This window comes from Orcinus orca, chromosome 15 (genome assembly GCF_937001465.1).
Source record: "Orcinus orca chromosome 15, mOrcOrc1.1, whole genome shotgun sequence".
Classification (NCBI taxonomy): domain Eukaryota; kingdom Metazoa; phylum Chordata; class Mammalia; order Artiodactyla; family Delphinidae; genus Orcinus; species Orcinus orca.
Window position 1 is genome coordinate 15,673,790 of NC_064573.1, and position 17,641 is coordinate 15,691,430.

The following is a 17,641-nucleotide window of genomic DNA, read 5'->3' on the forward strand; positions in this document are numbered from 1 at the left end:
ACAAAATGATAAATCAAAGAAGATCGAAATAAATGGAGAGACATTCTTTGTTCATAGACTGAAAGACTCAACATAATAAAGAAAAGACTTCCCCCCAAATTGATATACAGGTTTAACATAATTCCTATCAAAATCCCAACAAGAATTTTTTGGTAGATTATAGACAAGACTCTTCTAAAATATATATGGAAAGGCAAAATAACCAGAATAGCTACAAAACGATTTTGAGAGGAAAGAATAAAGTTGGAGGAGTCAGTCCACCAGAGTCCCAGAAATGCCTCCACAAATATGCCAGCTGACGTCTGACAAACTGCAAAGGCAATTCAATGGAGGAAAGGCAGCCTTCTCGACAAGTGGTACTGGAGAAAAAGGACATGCATGGGGCAAAAGAAATCTCCATCCAAGTCTCACACATTATACAAAAACTAACCCAAAACGGGTCACAGACTTAAACGCAAATCATAACACTAAACTTTTTTTAGAAAAAAAACATAAAAGAAGGTTCTCAGGATCTACAGCAAAGTGAACTTAGACCTGACACCAAAAGCACAGGCCGTAACAGAGAAAACTGATAAATGGGACTTCATCAAAATTAAAAACATTTATTCTGCCAAAGACCTCATAAGATGAAAAGACAAGCCACAGACTGGGAGAAAAGACTTGCAAACACATACCGACACAGGACCAGTATCTAAAATATATCAAGAACTCTTAACACTCAACAGTAAAAACAAACAAAAAAACGAATTAGAAAATGGACAGAAGAAGAGACATTTCACCAAAAAGGATAGGCAGATGGCAAATAAACACAAAAAGGTATTCAACATTATTAGCTATGGAGGAAACACAAATTAAAACCACAAGATATCACTACACACCTATCCGGATGGCTAAAATACGAAATGATGCCACCACCAAATGTCGGTGACGATGTGGAGAAACTAGACCACTAATACACTGCTCTTGAGATTCAAAATTGTACAGCCGCTGTGGAAAAGAATTTCTTGTGAATATAAATATGCAACTACCATACAACCCAGCACACAAAAGGATTTACCCCCGAGAAAGGAAAACTTACGTTCCCACAAAAACCTGCAGACAAATGTTTGTGGCAGCTTTATTCATAATAGCCCCAAACTGGGAACAAACTAGTGATACATCCAACAACCTGGATGAATCTCCAGGGAATTACGCTGAGTGGAAAAAAGCCAGTCTCAGAGGCTACATACGGTATGACTCCATTTATATAACATTCCTGAAATGACAAGATTATAGAAAGGAGAAGAGATTAGTGGCTCCTAGGGGTTAAGAGGGAGGCAGGGGTGGGAGGGAGGTGACTGGGGCTCTAAAAAGGCAATATGAGGGACTCTTATGGTCGTGGAAGGGCTCTACGTGTTGACAGCATCAGTGCCAACAGCCTGGATATGATACAGTTTAATAGTTTTGCAAGATGTTACCATTGGGGGAAACTGGGTAAAGGGTACACAGGATACCTCTGTATTATTTCCTACCATAATCTACAATTACCTCAAAATAAAAAGTTTAATTTGAAAGTGGGATGATCTGAGAAGACTCAAGGTGTTAATTAGCACGGAATACTTTCGGCATTATCACATAAAATTTTTTAACTACCTTGGCAATTATAAGTAGAAGGTGGGCAGGAGAAAGGAAGGGAGGAATAGGAAAATCCCTGATGGGAGGCAGGAAGGGAAGGAGGAAGGAATATCCCCGCTGTCAGTGAACCGGCACACCTTTCTCTAGGTCTGGTAAACTCACACGTGGAAAGGCACGGAGCAAGGGCCCGGGGGCCTGTTAGTCTTGCCAGGGCCCTGAGGTCACACCCTTTAACCTCCAGAATCAACACTAGCTGGGGTCAGTACAGGAAGCTGTTGTACATGACTCTAAGCCTATGTGCAGACGTAGGGAAGCCCGGCCTGGGCAGACCTGAGAAGAGCCAGAAGAGAAAACGGGCAGCTGCGGGCCCGCGGCTGACCCTGTAACGGTCCCCACCCCCGGGCAGTGAGGCAGCCTGCTCCGGCTCAAGTTCACGCACGAGTCACCAGGAACGGGGAGGCCAACGGAGAAACGGAAAGCAAGGCAGAAAGAAGGCACTCAGGCAAAGACTGGTGCTTGAGGTGCCCTTAGATCTTCTTACAAAATTGAGAAGTTGAACTATGTGTTGTAAGTGCCCTCGTCAGAGAGGAAACAGTTTATACAGGTGGACTTTTTCCCCCACACTTAAATTTAAGTTCACAAACTGTAAACCGGCCAGCGGTTGTGTGAATAGCAAACTGGAGAAGACGAAATGAAGAATTTTTCTCTTTTCTCTCCTGTCCTTCCTGTCTTCAGCCCCAGCCTCCCATCACCATGGGTACCTGATGCCACGCCAGGGGCCAACCACAGGTGGGGACCACCCGAGCTCCCACTACACTTGAGGCTAGGACAGCAGGAGCTGCACGGATGCCACTGGCCTCCTGGGCTGCAGGAGAGACTCGAGGAAGGTGTTAAGGAGGCTGAAGAAGGGGCAGCCGCTCCGCACCCAGGGGCGCAGGCTGGGCGGCCGGGTGATAGACCAGACCAGGCTGCCCCTGGGTGCGCAGAGCCCCCGGCAGAGCCTGAGAAGAGTGGCAAGTTGTGGAGGGGATACCGTGGTGAAGGGCAGCGTTTGGGTGAAAGCAGGGGCACTAGGAGCGGGAGACGTGCCTCGGGGTGTGCTGGCGCTGCCAGCCAGGCGGTGGCTGGCTCAGGCGGCAGCTGAAGCTCACTCGACAGAAATGCTCTTCTCGGGTGGGCTGAGTGGACCCTAGCTCGGCAGAGTCAGAGGAAGGAACCAGAACAGGGTGACTGTCCGGCCTAGTATTACCTGGCCCTGGAGTTAACATATATTCTGCCCTGACTCATCCCTCAGTGCTCCAGGGGAAACGGGGGAGCTGCGCTACACACCTGTCCCAGCAAAATACAAAGAGTCAAGGCAAAGCAACCACCCACACAAGAAGAGACGTCAATCTCTTTCCCTGAGGGAAAGCGCTTCCCTATTTGACCCCGGTTCAGCGGATGAGCCTAAATAGTTAACAGAGAACAAAAACGAGGGGAAAACAGGGAAGAAAAGGTCCCCAAGGGAACAGACATCTCTCAAGGCAGCTCCACATGCCAATACGGACCAGCACACGTGAGCCGGGACATACTCCACAAAATACCAGCAGAACAGAGAGAACTACGGAAACGGCTTTTTCTTTTTTTTTTTTTTTTTAACTGCATCCTTTTAAGACAGAAGGAAAGACTGCCCCTTTGATGAAGCGGTGACCAGGTAAGAGGAACCCAGAAAGAACCCAAGCCCTGTCACCAGGACGCGCTTGGGGGGCTGCAACAATCACTTCTTCTTGAACCAGCTTAACCACCTGAGCGCTTTACCGTCAGAGCCAATGAAACATGTAACATCCAACGTTCTCGATGCAAGAATGTTCTCGAAACTCTTTATCGCCTCCATTTCCACTCAACTGAATGTCCACAGGAAAAGTCACTGAGGTATTCTTGATCTTTTGTTCCCCAAACTTAAATCCTACAAAGAACTTGACTCAGCAGTTGCCCTTGGGGAGCTGATCACGGTGACAGTACCAGACGTCTGAACCACAGCATAAAGCTCCTCGTCACAAGATAGCGGAGGCAAGTAAGGGAAAGATCAGTTTACCACTGGGGCTTCCAAAACAGAAGTTTGAGCCAGGGTATATATCAGCTCAAACCAGCGCCCCTTCCAATATCACACGTTTCCTGGTTTGCACAATAAATCATATGGTCTCTCTAGCTTGAATTAGTTTCACTCAACATGCCCAGTTACTTCCATATATCTGTAAAACACATTTATCTACTGCCCAGAAGTTGCCTCATGGAGAGAAGTAAATGGTAGAGATAAAACCGCCGACTGACGCGCACTGTGAAATACATCTCACCAACACCAACCTACACTTCACCACAAAAAAACAAACCAAAAATGCCACAAACAAGGGATTTCCCTGGTGGCACAGTGGTTAAGAATCCACCTGCCAAGGCAGGGGACAGGGGTTCAATCCCTGGTTCGGGAAGATCCCACATGCCACAGAGCAACTAAGCCCATGCGCCACCACTACTGAGCCTGCGCCCTAGAGCCCATGCGCCACAACTACTGAGCCCACGCACCGCAACTACTGAAGCCCGCACACTCTAGGGCCCGTGCTCCGCAACGAGAGGAAGCCACCGCAACGAAGAACCAACGTAGCCCAAAAAAGAAAAAAAAAAAAAAAAGCCACAAACAAACTCAAAGGTATTCTATTTAAATGGATGGGTTTTCCGTTAGAAGGTTAAATTCACTGCAGTGGAGAATATTACTGAATATACCAGACCAACACCTTAAGTAAGCAGGCATGCCTGAAAAGTGGGTATCAACTGGGTGTGTTTAACTGTAAAAGACAATAATTATAAACAACAACAGGAAATTTTTAAATCCCACAACGGTCGCTAATAAATGACTCAGGAACGCTGGTGACGTAGCCTGACTTGAACACTTAATCCAAAGGGTCTATACTATCACTCGCTAGAGCTCAGACTTCCAACGTAAATTCCAATCACCCAACAATTAAGAACTCCTTTACTTACCCCACATCTAAGGTGCCATGACCCAACTAGTACACAGCTTCTGTCTAAAACAGTCATCTTCAAAAACACTGATTTTTAAATAAGATTCATATTTCAACACTGCTTTATGCAAACAATCCTCTCTCACATGTGAGTGTGTACACAAATAGACACACACATCCCCCCATTTAACTGAGCTCCCGCCCCTAAAATCCACAGGCACGGTATAGAGCACTCATGTCTACAGACTCATCACCGAAATACCAAAATGTAAATGATACTCTACTTGTCCACTTGTATCTGCAGCCTGCTGGAAATGAGTGGCCAGCGACGTCTCATCCTGGAAAACTTCATTACACTCCAAACATTTCAGACTATGCCTACAGAGCTTGGATGGGTCTTCATCCAGAGGCATAGCTGGAATGATGGGTGTGCTGGAAGGGGCTGATATGACTGTCCCGGTTATGCCAGACTGAATTTTTGTTACAGTGTGTGTGCCGGCTCCCGAGGAGCTCGGGAGGGCGGAAGATGAAGCAGGAGTATTGCTTGATGGAGAAACAATCATCTGATCTGCTGGGACTGGCTTCAAGATCAAGTGCGAACACTGCATCACCACTCCCTTCTCCTTGTGCCCGCGGGCATGGGACAGGAGACTGCACTTGTTGTAAAAAACGAGGTTCTTGGTGCAGTGGTTGCACGTTACTTCGATGCGCACGCTGCGCCTGTCGTAGTGTTGGGTCAGGCTCTTCTCAAGGGCGAAAGAGTCCCCACACTCCAAGCACTTGTAGCCGCGGGTCGGTAACGTGATGCCCGCGTTCGCAGGAGGACTAAGGTTGGGGATGTAAACTGGGACTGGGTTGACGCTGCTCAGCACCTTGTTGAAAGCTTCCACCACAGAACTCTGCAGGGAGGACACCACCTGGACCCGCGACACCTTCTTGGGTGGCTGTGAGGCCGCGGCACTGATTATTGCCTGCTTTATTTGCTGCTGAGGTTTGGTGAGCACCTGGCGGAGCTCGGAGGTGGCCTGGGCGCCCTGAGGCAGAAGGTTAAGGTTGGCAAGGTGCACAGTCTTTGGCACGAGTTTGGCGTTGGCCAAGCTGGAGGCCGGCACCACGACGGTCTGCTGCTGGATGGCATTGGCGGCTTTAATGATGGCACTGCTGGCGCTCTGCACGGAAGCAGCAGATATGACCGTGGCTTTGACCGTCGTGTTGTTGGCGAGCTTCAAATTAATGACTTGAGACCCGGCCGTCTTCACGGCCGACACCGGGAGGAAGGCAGTCGCCACAGGCTTGATGGTGACCTGTTTGGGGGTCAGCTCGGTGGGGGCCACCGCGTTGGTAACGACCGCCGATTGCAGAGGCGCCCTGGGCGGGGAGGAAAGGACGGCGGCCGAGGTCGGAGACGACAGCAGCGACGTCACGGACGCCACCATGGACCCCGTCTGCTCAGAAGGCTTTTTTCCGGCATCGAGATCGACTTCAGGCAACACCCTCGTCACTGTTCTCTTGATTTCCCCAGAAGACGTCTTGATGGTTTTTATGCGGACTTTGGGAATTGCTGGTGTTGACCCTGCAGGAGAGGATGGCGATCCCTTGCTACTGTTCTCACTGGAAATGCTCCTGGGACTATCCGGCTGCTTAAGGGATGCTTTTTTCGTCCCATCGATGAGACTCTGGGATTCCGGAGACTTTTCAATGGCTCTAGGGCTATCGTTTACTTCTTTTGGTAACGGAGAGGCCTCCCGGGAGTTGGTCACTGGTTCTTTAGAGGAGTCCGAAGCGGCCTTTTTAGCACTAAGAGCCGCAATTGCAGCGATGCAGGAAGAGAGCTTGGAGGATGGCTTGGTCCTCGAGGGCACCACACCGCCGAGGGAGGCGTCATTCTTCTCCGAGTTCAGCTTGCCCTCGGGGACCCTGTTTTCAAGCACCTTTTCAGAGTTTTCCTTCAGTTTATCCTCCATTTTTCTGACTTTGAAAGGTTCATAAACACTCAGGTTTATAGAATTTGTTTCCGTTTCTCTCTTGACAACTTTGTTTTTCTCTAGGTTGCCTGGCGTAGAGATGCCAGTTTTGCTTAAGCCTTCTCCCCCGAGTGCCTTCAGTTTGTCATAGTCCTGCTGGGGAACCGACCCTGTCAACACATTCGATCTGAAACCAGAGCGCATGTCCTCTTTGTCTGGGGGGTCATCCACCTCTATCTTCTCATCGTCGTCAAACTCTTCAGCACTGGAGATGGGGCTGAACTGGCTGAAAGCGGAGTCTTTTAAAGTCACCTCTGAGGTAGGCACGTCTCCTTTCAAGGACTTCGATCCATCTTTACTGTAAGTGTCCAGAGAGGACGCCGAGAGAAACCCGTTGTGCAGGCCGTTGCCGGTGGGATTGTGGCCGTCCTTCTCTGCGCCCTCGGAGGAGTCGATGTTCCGCACATTCTTCACAATAACACTGACGCCGACGTCGGAGGAGGACGGCGTGTGGGAGTCGTCATCCACGTGGGCGTTCTGCTTGATGTGGCCTTCCTGGTCATCATGTCCAGATTCAATAGCTGCTTTAGGATCGACCATATCTGGGATGTCAAATGCTGCCAGGAGGTCATCAAAGTCTGGGGTCTTCATATCCCCCATGGTCATGAATTTGATCAGATGTTCTGTTAAACGAACAGAAAATAATTCCATCAGCAATGAACATGCAGATAAACACCCCTATGGGACTTACACGAACAGTGATGATTATCATGAAAGAGCGAGTTGCCAACTGCACTTATTATAATGTCAGGACATTGAGCCAAAGTGAACAAGCATCTGGAAAACAGGTATAAAGCCCTGACGATTACAGCTTTGAAGTAATTCCTCCAAAAGGCCGTGCAGCACTGCCAGCGTGGAGCCTCTCTAACAAGCTGATCAAAACTATTATAGCACGAAGAGCAGGTTCTGGTGTTAACGACTAGAAAATGTTATTTATCATTGGATTCACCTCACCATTTTCACAAAAAACTACTTCCAAACATATCTTGATCTTGACAGCATTTAATTCTACTGGGAAAACTATTGCTAACACAGTCACCGTCAGATTTGGGGTATCACATGAAAAGCAATAGATTACAGGCAAAACCCCAATTACAGATTTCAATTCATCCACAGAAGTGAGCAGCCCAACCCAGCACAGGCCGTCTACTGCTGATAAAGTTTCAAAAATCCCCCAGGAGCTCATTCCATCACGTTTTACTTAATCTTAATTTCCTCCATTATGTTAGGGAAAAAAAACACTCTCTAGGCAGAAAAGTGCAGTGTCCCTTCCATCTCCCTCCCCAGTCCAGTGGTTTCGCTAGTTAAGGGAATGCACAGCTGTTTCCTAATCAATACTCAGCCAACACAGTCTTGCAAATGGCTGTGGCAGCTGAGAAAGGCCTTCCACGAAATTACTCCCAGCACGTGACAACATGGACCCAAGTACGTGACAGAGCCTGGGGGAGGAAGGCCCTCTCTTTGGCAGCCAGGCTAGATCAGGGTGGACAACAGTCTATGAAGAAGTGCTTTCATTGGGGCTTCCTTGGTGGCGCAGTGGTTGAGAGTCCGCCTGCCGATGCAGGGGACACGGATTCGTGCCCCGGTCCAGGAAGATCCCACGTGCCGCGGAGCAGCTGGGCCCGTGAGCCATGGCCGCTGAGCCTGCGCGTCCGGAGCCTGTGCTCCGCAACGGGAGAGGCTGCAACAGTGAGAGGCCCGTGTACCGCAGGGAAAAAAAAAAAAAAAAAGAAGTGCTTGCATTAATGTGCACGAAGCCCTGGATGGTAGAAGGATGGAGAGTTTTAGGAAAATGGACAGTCACAGCCGTTACTAAAGATGAAGGATATATAAATACACAGACTGCTTGGGGTCTTTACAAGGGGCCCTTCCACTATAGGGGAGCTCTTCCTCCTCCCTGAACCCCCGGAGCACTCCATCTTATGATTCGATTATGCTCTGTATGTATTACAGTGTGTGTGTACTTGTCTCTTCTTACCCACTGGCCTGGTCAGCTGCCTGAAGACAGGCAATGTCCCACTTGCCTTTGCACCATAAATGCCAAATAACCAACAGGACACAAGTCAGGGACCAGAACACAGGACTTACAATAAGAACAGGCCTTGACCCTGCTCTGCAGACAACTCACTGCCTCTGAGACCCTCAGGAAGTAAGGGCATCTCTCTGGGCCTGTTCCTTCCTTCTGCCATGGAGGCCAGCAGCCAGGAAGAGAAGGAAAGGGAAGAGGATGAATGAAAAACTGGAAAGGGAAGGAGAGGGAGAGAAAGAAAGCAAAGGAGAAGAAGGGAAGAAGAGAGGGGAATCAAGAAACAATCAATGTCGGAAGAAACAAGGATCACAGCTGATCTTAGGCAACTTTCAATGGAAGAATCGGCCTAAGTGATTTGTAGACACCTAGGCTCTTTCCTTGTCAATATTTACTACATCATTCCTCCTTTAAGTCTGCTTTAAATCACTGAGAAGTTGTCTTTCGTATTTTACGAAAGTATTTAATGATTTTTTTCTTGTACAATCTGTAAAAAATCATGCATTCCTAATAAAAATAACTATATGAGGATCACAGTAGGATTTCTACTCAGGCAACAATAAACATACCCGTGAAAATTCACATTAACCATAAGTCCATCATCAGCTGCTAAGACACCCTCAGCATATTCACCCACTCTGGGACACACCCAAATACTTCAAAGAATTTCGTTGGGAAAAACTACTGTTGAAGATGAGACAAACACTTATGGCTCAATAGGAGCTGAAGAATAAATCACTTTCCAGGGCTTCCCTGGTGGCACAGTGGTTAAGAATCCGCCTGCCAATGCAGGGGACACGGGTTCAAGCCCTGGTCCAGGAAGATCCCACATGCCACGGAGCAACTAAGCCCGTGTGCCACAACTACTGAGCCTGCGCTCTAGAGCCTGCTAGCCACAACTACTGAGCCCACGTGCCACAACTACTGAAGCCTGTGAGCCTAGAGCCCGTGCTCCGCAATAAGAGAGCCACCACGATGAGAAGCCTGCGCACCGCAACGAAGAGTAGCCTCCACTCACCACAACTAGAGAAAGCCTGAGTGCAACGACGAAGACCCAAAGCAGCCAAAAATAAATAAATTAATTTTTTTAAAGTGCATTAATAAAGAGAGAAAGCAACAGAAAATATCATAAATAAAAGAATAAATCACTTTCCATGCACTTATGTCTCAGAAGTCACATGTGCTTTTCTCTAGATGGTTTGCTTGGCCTAGAGAGAACACTCTGGGCCACTTTTCTCCCAGATGGGTGCCTGCAGGACCAGACAGGGAATAATGCACCCCCGGCATCAAAGTACAACACTTCTAAGCATATAATGACATGAAAACATCTATATGAAGTCAAATCTAGCGAGAAAGTTTGATATTATGATTTTCTTTTTTAAATGAAGCTGAACTGTAAAATGTGGGCAATGAAAAATCCATCTGTCAGACAATATACCCACTTAAGAGTCCACCCACTTAGGAATAATCCCTGAATGTCACCGTGTTATTTATTTATTTAATTTATTTATTTTTGACTGCGCTGGGTCTTCATTTCTGAGCGTGGGCTTTCTCTAGTTACGGCGAGCGGGGGCTACTCTTCGTTGCAGTGTGTGGGCTTCTCATTGCAGTGGCTTCTCTTGTTGCGGAGCACGGGCTCTAGGCGTGCGGGCTTCAGTTAGTTGTGGCTCGCGGGCTTAGTTGCTCCATGGCAAGTGAGATCTTCCCAGACCGGGGATCAAACCTGTGTCCCCTGCACTGGCAGGCGGATTCTTAACCACTGCGTCACCAGGGAAGTCCCTCACCAGCTTTATTTTTAAGCATCATACGGCCTTTATAAATTGAATACTCACAATAAAACCACCATGAGCGAAGCATCCCTATGATCTATCTTTACCAGCCATGATGATCCAAGTTTGTAGATCACTTTTTAGAGAATTCAAAACATAGACTCATGAACCACCCCCAAAACCCCACTGGAGTCGAATGGGCCTGAAAGGTGGTTTTTTAATGCCACCACTTATCCAAAGCTGGGATCCAGCCTCTGGATGTCCCCAGTGGTGGCTGGGCTCTGCCTAAATCCCTCAACCCTTTCTTTACAGCTACATGGGATTTATGTCATTTGCCCTCTCCTTATGATTTTGGTGAGCAAAAGACGTCATCCAGTTTCACACCATTCATCCTAGAGGGCAGTCGGTTCAGGAACAAAAAGAACATAACAGAAAATTCAAATACTCAGTGGGTGGGAGGCCCAGAACACACAACCACAAGAAATGATAAAAGGGTCACCACGTGAAACACAACTTGCTAAGCGACTGGCAGTTCACACTGGCAGTGCAGCTGGCAGGCATTCTGATGAATACTTGGAAGATTAATACATGATTCGTACCATCTCCCTCCTGTTTACACACAACAGGGACCTGCCTGCTTTATGGACACACAGGTGCTCACATATGGCGGCGACAGCAGCAGCATTAAATCTTATCATCAATGGTAGGATGTCGCCCACCACACTGCCGTTATCTTTTCCTATCTGCATAAATAAAGCAGAGTGAAGGCTTAGAAAACCCCAGAGAGGAACTTCCACATCTGCAAGCCCCCCAAGGAGTCCAGAAGACATTCCTGATGCAGGAACAACTTTTTCTGTGGACATCTAGGCATACCTGCCCCCACCCCCCCTTCCTCCTAACGCCTAAGATGTATACACTTTCTCTTTAGGGAAGAAGATAAACCCAGATGAACTCTTTGGGGTGAAGTACTGGGACACTGTGGAGAGGTAAGAGTGAATTAGCAGCAGTTTAAAAACATATGAGTCAGCTCTCCTAGTTCACCTGAAAGAATAAGGTGAAAATGCACAGCGGGCATAACAGGCCAAGTGCAGCGGCTGCTGAAAGCACATCGCATTGTCTGAAACCCAAGACCATAGTGGCGGTGAGTTCACCTCTCCCGGGCTGTATAATCAATGTAATAAACACCGCTGTCTGTAACTTCACACTTCTTTTTTGGTTTATAGAAATGTTTGTCATGCCCACAATCACACCGTCCCACATTCTGGAAGGCAAGAGTGAATTTACCACTTGGGGGGAAAAATGCTTAACTCCTGCTTCATTTCTCCGTTCTATCAAGTACAGAGAGAAATGTTTATGTTTGAAAGTTTTCTTTACTTTTGTTCACCCCAATTCCTAAGTACTGTTTTAAAAATAGATTCTTCTGCTTAAAAACATTACAAAGATAAATCTCAGTCTTCTCGTTTAAAAGATAAGATAAAAAGATCTCATTTTAGCTTCCCTTTCCCTCAACAGCTTGACTTTCAAACAGAATTAGTTTTAGTTATTGCAACAATGTCTTTCATCTCATTTAAACCCTGTAAAATACAGCTTCCTTCAAAGGCACTAACAGTCTTTTAATTTAAAACTAAACCCCCTATAAATAACGTATAATTCACTAACAGCATTTGTGCTTGATGTATAAAAGTCCTTTCACCTTGAAAATGTCTGCGGGGGGGAATGCTAGGCCTGTTTATAAAAAAAGAAAATCAAAGAACTCAAGTCTGTCACATGGTCACTCTATTCCCTCCTATGACACAGACAAAACACTTCCTTTCCTACCAAAGTCTCTTAAAATTATAGTAAGCTATTTCATCTTTGTTGGTAAAAGTCAAAAGTTATCAAATCAAAAGAAAAACTTACGAAAAACCCATTCACCCCTTAATCATACTTCTTACACTTTGCAATAAGAAACTGTTCTTCATGAAGGCACTTGTCAATTTCCAACTAGAGGATGAAGGCACAGAAGCTCCCAGTCATAAAGTAACCACTGAACCCAACTGCAAATAATCCCCAGATACACGCCTGCAAAATGAATACGCAAAGGTCAATGTGACCGGTGACAACACATCGGCTTCCCCATGTAAATGGAGAAACTAACATTTTCTTCAATGAAAATCAATAAACGCTAAGTCATAATAATCCTAAAGAAAAACAAATCCAAGTCTACAGATCGCCTCAACAGCACTACACAAACTTTTCAAAGAACAACTATGATAATCCAAGGTCTGTTATCCTTCTGGGGGACTATATTTGTCACTGTTTTCTGGCACTTATCTGGCCACTGAAGCCCTTTTCGAAGAAGTAATTCAACAGATTAATGAATCTAACTCACATTTCTAACCTTCATTTCTTCAACTATGCAATGTTCTTATGTGTGTTGATATTATGCAATGCTTCACATTTAGTTTGCTGCTCACAGAAAATGACTTAGCACCCTCAGGTTTCATGTCTTCAAAGAAATAAGCAGGGGGTTGGTTTCTCCTGGCCTCTACCTCCCAATCCCTGTCTTTCCCCTCATACTAGTACACACACACCCTTGGGCTCTTCCTTCTTCACCAATCCCTTTTCACCTTTAGCATTTTCAACGCCCTCCATCATGACATCTCTTCAACCACAAAAGAGAAAAAGACATCACATCTCTTTTTCCCCAACTGACCATTTCCTTCTCCCTCACTTCAATCTGAATTGCTTATCAGGGAAAAATATTTTCTCACTGCAATTCCATCCCCAACAGCAGGTTCAGTTACACAAATCTGCTTCATGCTTCTTTGCTCGCTCTTCCTAAACCAGCTGGGAAACGATGTCAGTTTTGTGGAGTTTAAAACAAAAAACAGAAACAAAACAAAACACCTGATGGGCTATGTCTCTGCCTCAGGGCTGCTCTCTAGGGAAGGGTGGGGGATGGACAACGAGACTGGGCCCCAAAAACTGGCAGACACTTAGGTCTCAAAAAAATAATAACTAAAAAAAATACACAAACACACACACACACACGAATGGCTACGTGCGTATAGCTTTGAGGGAAAAAATAAGCAATAATAAATGGAGCTATGGAATCTCTTAAATACATGCTAGTTGAAGGCCCCATACAAGTGCCAAAACGCCAGAGAGAAGTGTTTATTTTATCTCCATCCTCCACATTCATCAGGCCCTGGGTGGATCTGGACGGTAAGCCAGGGCACCATGTAGGTCTGAGGCTCCTCTCCAGCCACTGGGAAGAAGTGTGACCCAGGACCACAGAGCGCCCAGCCCCTCTCAGCTTCCAGCACTGGCGGGCGTCCCCCCCACTCCCTGCACACCACCTGCTGAGGCCAGAAGAACTTCACTTTCTAAACAGCCCCCACCAGGTTAGCTGCCCACGTGTAAAAAGACAGTTTACACATAAGGTGAAAAGGAAAGAATATACGTTTTAATTCTGTATGAGTTAATAAGAAATTAGTAAAGGCAGCTGCTATCGTCCAGAATAGATATCTTCTTGTTTCACTGAATCCTGATGGTATCAATATTGACATACAGATACTCTGGCCAAGGCCGTGTTTTCTTCTTCAGTTAATACCTAATATTCCTGACTTGAAAAACCACCGATGTGAAAGTTCAAACTGCTTCTGGAAACATAAACACAGAGGCACTGCATCAGGGCACAACCTTGGGAAAGACAAGAATATATCCAGCCCCTGCCCCTCCCTGCGGGTTATCCTTCACTTTTCCCTCAAGGCTACACCGACGAGCGCCTCCCCTTCCCTCCTCCACCCACCCTTCCTCCCACAGGAACAGAAGCAAATGGTCCCTACAAACCTCAGCCTCTTCCAGAAGCTTGACTCGCAGTTCTTGGCCTACTCCTCGCATCACTCCCCCCAACTCCAAGCACTCACAGGTCAAACGAAAGCTCTGCAGTAAAAAGCTCCTTTGCGTTTTCCACATGGTTCTGCAGCTGTCAAGGGTACCTCCAGAGAGGACTGCAGCAAATCCCCGCTCCTCGTGCCCCAGGCTGTCCTCTGTGTCACTCTGCCCCACCACCCTCTCTTTTCCTTCTCCTTAACTCCCACCCTGCCAGGGGACAGAGGCTGTTTTCTAACCTTCCCCCGGTACCTACTCCACACCTCCTTCTTTCCACAGTCAGCTGCGAAGACAACAGGCAGGACCCCTCCCCACGGTCCGCCTGCCCCTTCAGACCCTGCCTGGTCCGCACAGCTGGCCTTTCCCAGCTGGTCCTCACTGGGAGGTTGCTGCCCGGCTCCGGGGCTTTTGGCCACTCCTATTACCTCTACCTACTGGCTAAAGAGACGTCCCCCAGCCTCAACCTGGAGACCCTACCCTTGTGCTCTGTCCATGGGCACGCTGCCCTCACAGTCAAGTTCTCAGTCGTCGGGAGATCCTACACCGCCCAGCTCCTTCCCCACCCCTTTGCTACCCACTCGCCTGAAACCACCGTTAAGATCCAGGCTGTAGGGGGAAACGTGGAGGTGACAGAACTGTTCTGTACCACAACTGTGGGGCTGGATACACACGTCTATGTCATTGTCAAGACCCAGAGAGTTTTACTGTGTGTAAACAAAAAATAAAAGCAATCAGGAATGAGGAGAGGCCCAAAATAAGAGACCAAGTGTAACAAAGAACTAACTATATCACAAGCAAATGACGTAACACCCGTGCTGAAGATGAAGAGACCGTACGGAGGAAAAGAACCCACCCAAGTAACTTTGGAAAACAAAACCTTGACTGTATACTGTAAGGTTACAGAGAAAGGGAACTGTACACAAATAGTGTCCTCCACTTAGTTGAAAACTGCTGAAATTTGAGTAAAGTCTATGGTCTAGTTAGCATTATACCAATGATAATTTTTTAGTTTTGATTAATATGTTATAATTATACAAGGTGGCTAGGGAAAATTGGGTAAAGGGCACCTGGAAATTCTTTGTATTATTTTTGCAATTTTTCTAGAAGCTAAAATTATTCCAAAATAAAAAGTTAAATGAAAATGCATGCATTCATTTAATAGTGTATAGCTACTAAATGAAATAAAGCGAGTGCCTCACAGCTAGAAAACACTCCAAAAACGGTCCATTCCCATTCTTTGTTGCCTTGTGCTGGTCCTTGTTGCCTGTGTCCTTTCTTACTGCCGCTGCCTTTCAGCAGAATTTCATTTTCCAGCCATCTTGTCCTCTCGTGGACCCTGCAAGCACTGCCAGAAGCCCCTCGGGTTTCCCCTGACTCCCTGGCTCCTCCCCTCCTGGGTCCCGTCAGACTCTGTCACCTACCTTTGTCCAAAGGCAGCCTCGGCCACCCCTGTGGTCACAACAATCCCATATATTCACAGAACTCACACATTTCCACCTACAGCCCTAATTCTGCCTTCAGAGCCACCTTTCCAATTGCCAACTGTATATGCCACTTGACTCTCCCAACAGGAGGTCAAACTTACACTAAAGCCCTCCTTCGTTTTCCCTCCCAACCTGTCCCCCGTCCAAGTCCTAGCCACGTTGTCCATGACACTCACCTCCACTAGGAAAACAGTAAAAGCCCTTCACGTGCTGCACTTCACACACTGCGAAACACAGACCCCAGTTTTGAAGGACCTTACTAGGCTTTTCACAAACGCAGCACTGAAATACATAGAGTAAATGCTGAACTTTTCTACGCTGAACAGATTTCTTTCTGCAGGACAGCCTCTATTACGCAACAAATATTGTAAGTCTCCAAAAAGAGGGATGCTATAGTTCCCAAATTTTGATCTAACCACAGGTCGTTTTTTCTGATCTGTGAACACAAATGCCAGAATGATTTCCCAGATGGCTGCACCAATTCTGTTGCTGCCACCATGCATTAGAGTTACTTTAAGTCCACCCTGCCCCCAACTTTATAAATATTTATGACACAAAATGATGACTTCTTATACAACTTCTACATTACTAGAAAGTTTAAACTTTTCCTAATACGGTTTGCTTACTAGCTGTAAAAGAAATATTTGTTCTGTGACTGATGAATGAATGCATGGAGGGAGATGATGAATTTCCTATTTACTTCTCTCTGCAGCTCCATGAAATCACTTACCGACCTACGTTCTTGTCACTTAATAAGCAAGAGCATACAAAAACCCATCCATACAGTTGCCTAAAATAAACTAGTTTCTATGGACAAACCCTGGTGAAGAGAATGAGCTTTAATGTCCCAGCGACAACACACAGACAGCGGGTGTGAGGCCCAATGTCCCTCCCAGCACTAACGTTCCCTGTGCTCTCTCTGGCTTCTTTGTGTTGGAAAGTTTTCCACCTAAAAATGGAGATAACAGCATACACCCAACCCCAGGGCTGTGCTATTTAGATATCTAGAGGGAACTTTGTCATGATCAAATACACTACACAAAAAGCACAGAGAGCATAACATTCAAACACGGAGGGCAGGTGGTCAGACATTTTCAAGGCATGTTCCTACTCTTTTCATCCCACAACCAGACCAGAGACCTGCAACCACAGCCAGGAGACCCGTGTGGCTGACAGGTTCCTCGTCAGCGTCTGGATCTGAGCAAGAAAAGAAAGGAGCCTAAGTGGGCAGCACTCTCAGCAGGGGGGCTGGTAACGAGGGGCTAGGGGTCAAAGGTCAGGGGCTCACCCTGTCCAGCACAGAACCCACAGGCTGAGGCGTGAGCCTCAGTCGGGATCAGAATTAGAGGCTGAGGTGCAAATGACCCAGCAGGTCAGAACCAGGGGGGTGGACAAAGAGATGCTCAGACCAGAGGCGTGGGGCACCGCCCTCACTTGAGCTCCGCAGCGCCCAAAGGACAGCAGAACTATGGACTAGCAACTCCATGGTGGGCAAAGCTTCCCACGAGCAGCGGGAGCAAGCTCAGCAGCCACAGCTGAAAGGATTCTGGCTGCTCGGTGCCCTGCAGAAGACGTACTGTCCTCCAGATGCAGGGAAGGCCGGGGGTGAGACCTGCCTTCTCCAAATCCTCAGGACCCGCACGAGTAAGTTTTCCCCACAGGAGATACAAGAATTTTATCAAGCTCTAAGTTTTGAGTCTCAGTTAGTAAAATAAAATAAAATAAAATAAAAAACTGATTAATAGGGCTTCCCTGGTGGCGCAGTGGTTGAAAGTCCGCCTGCCGATGCAGGGGACACGGGTTCGTGCCCCGGTCACGGAGGATCCCACATGCCGCGGAGCGGCTAGGCCCG

At 47.0% G+C, this 17,641-nt stretch overlaps 1 protein-coding gene across 12 annotated transcripts in view; it reads right to left on the reverse strand.

The window, feature by feature from the left end:
• ZNF532 (zinc finger protein 532) overlaps positions 1–17,641 on the reverse strand; it is a 109,583-nt gene that overhangs the window by 51,862 nt on the left and 40,080 nt on the right. For 6 of the 12 annotated variants that reach the window (XM_033424936.2, XM_033424959.2, XM_033424964.2 and 3 more), the window contains exons 3-5: positions 14,264–15,009; positions 14,025–14,073; positions 4,895–7,257 (exon numbers count right to left, since the gene is read on the reverse strand). In XM_033424936.2, coding sequence (XP_033280827.1) covers positions 4,895–7,257; positions 14,025–14,073; positions 14,264–14,389 — 2,538 coding nt within the window. In that variant the 5' untranslated portion in view covers positions 14,390–15,009. The remainder of the gene's footprint in view (positions 1–4,894; positions 7,258–14,024; positions 14,074–14,263; positions 15,010–17,641) is intronic. The other 6 variants (XM_049697705.1, XM_049697704.1, XM_049697703.1 and 3 more) reach the window with 1 other exon arrangement.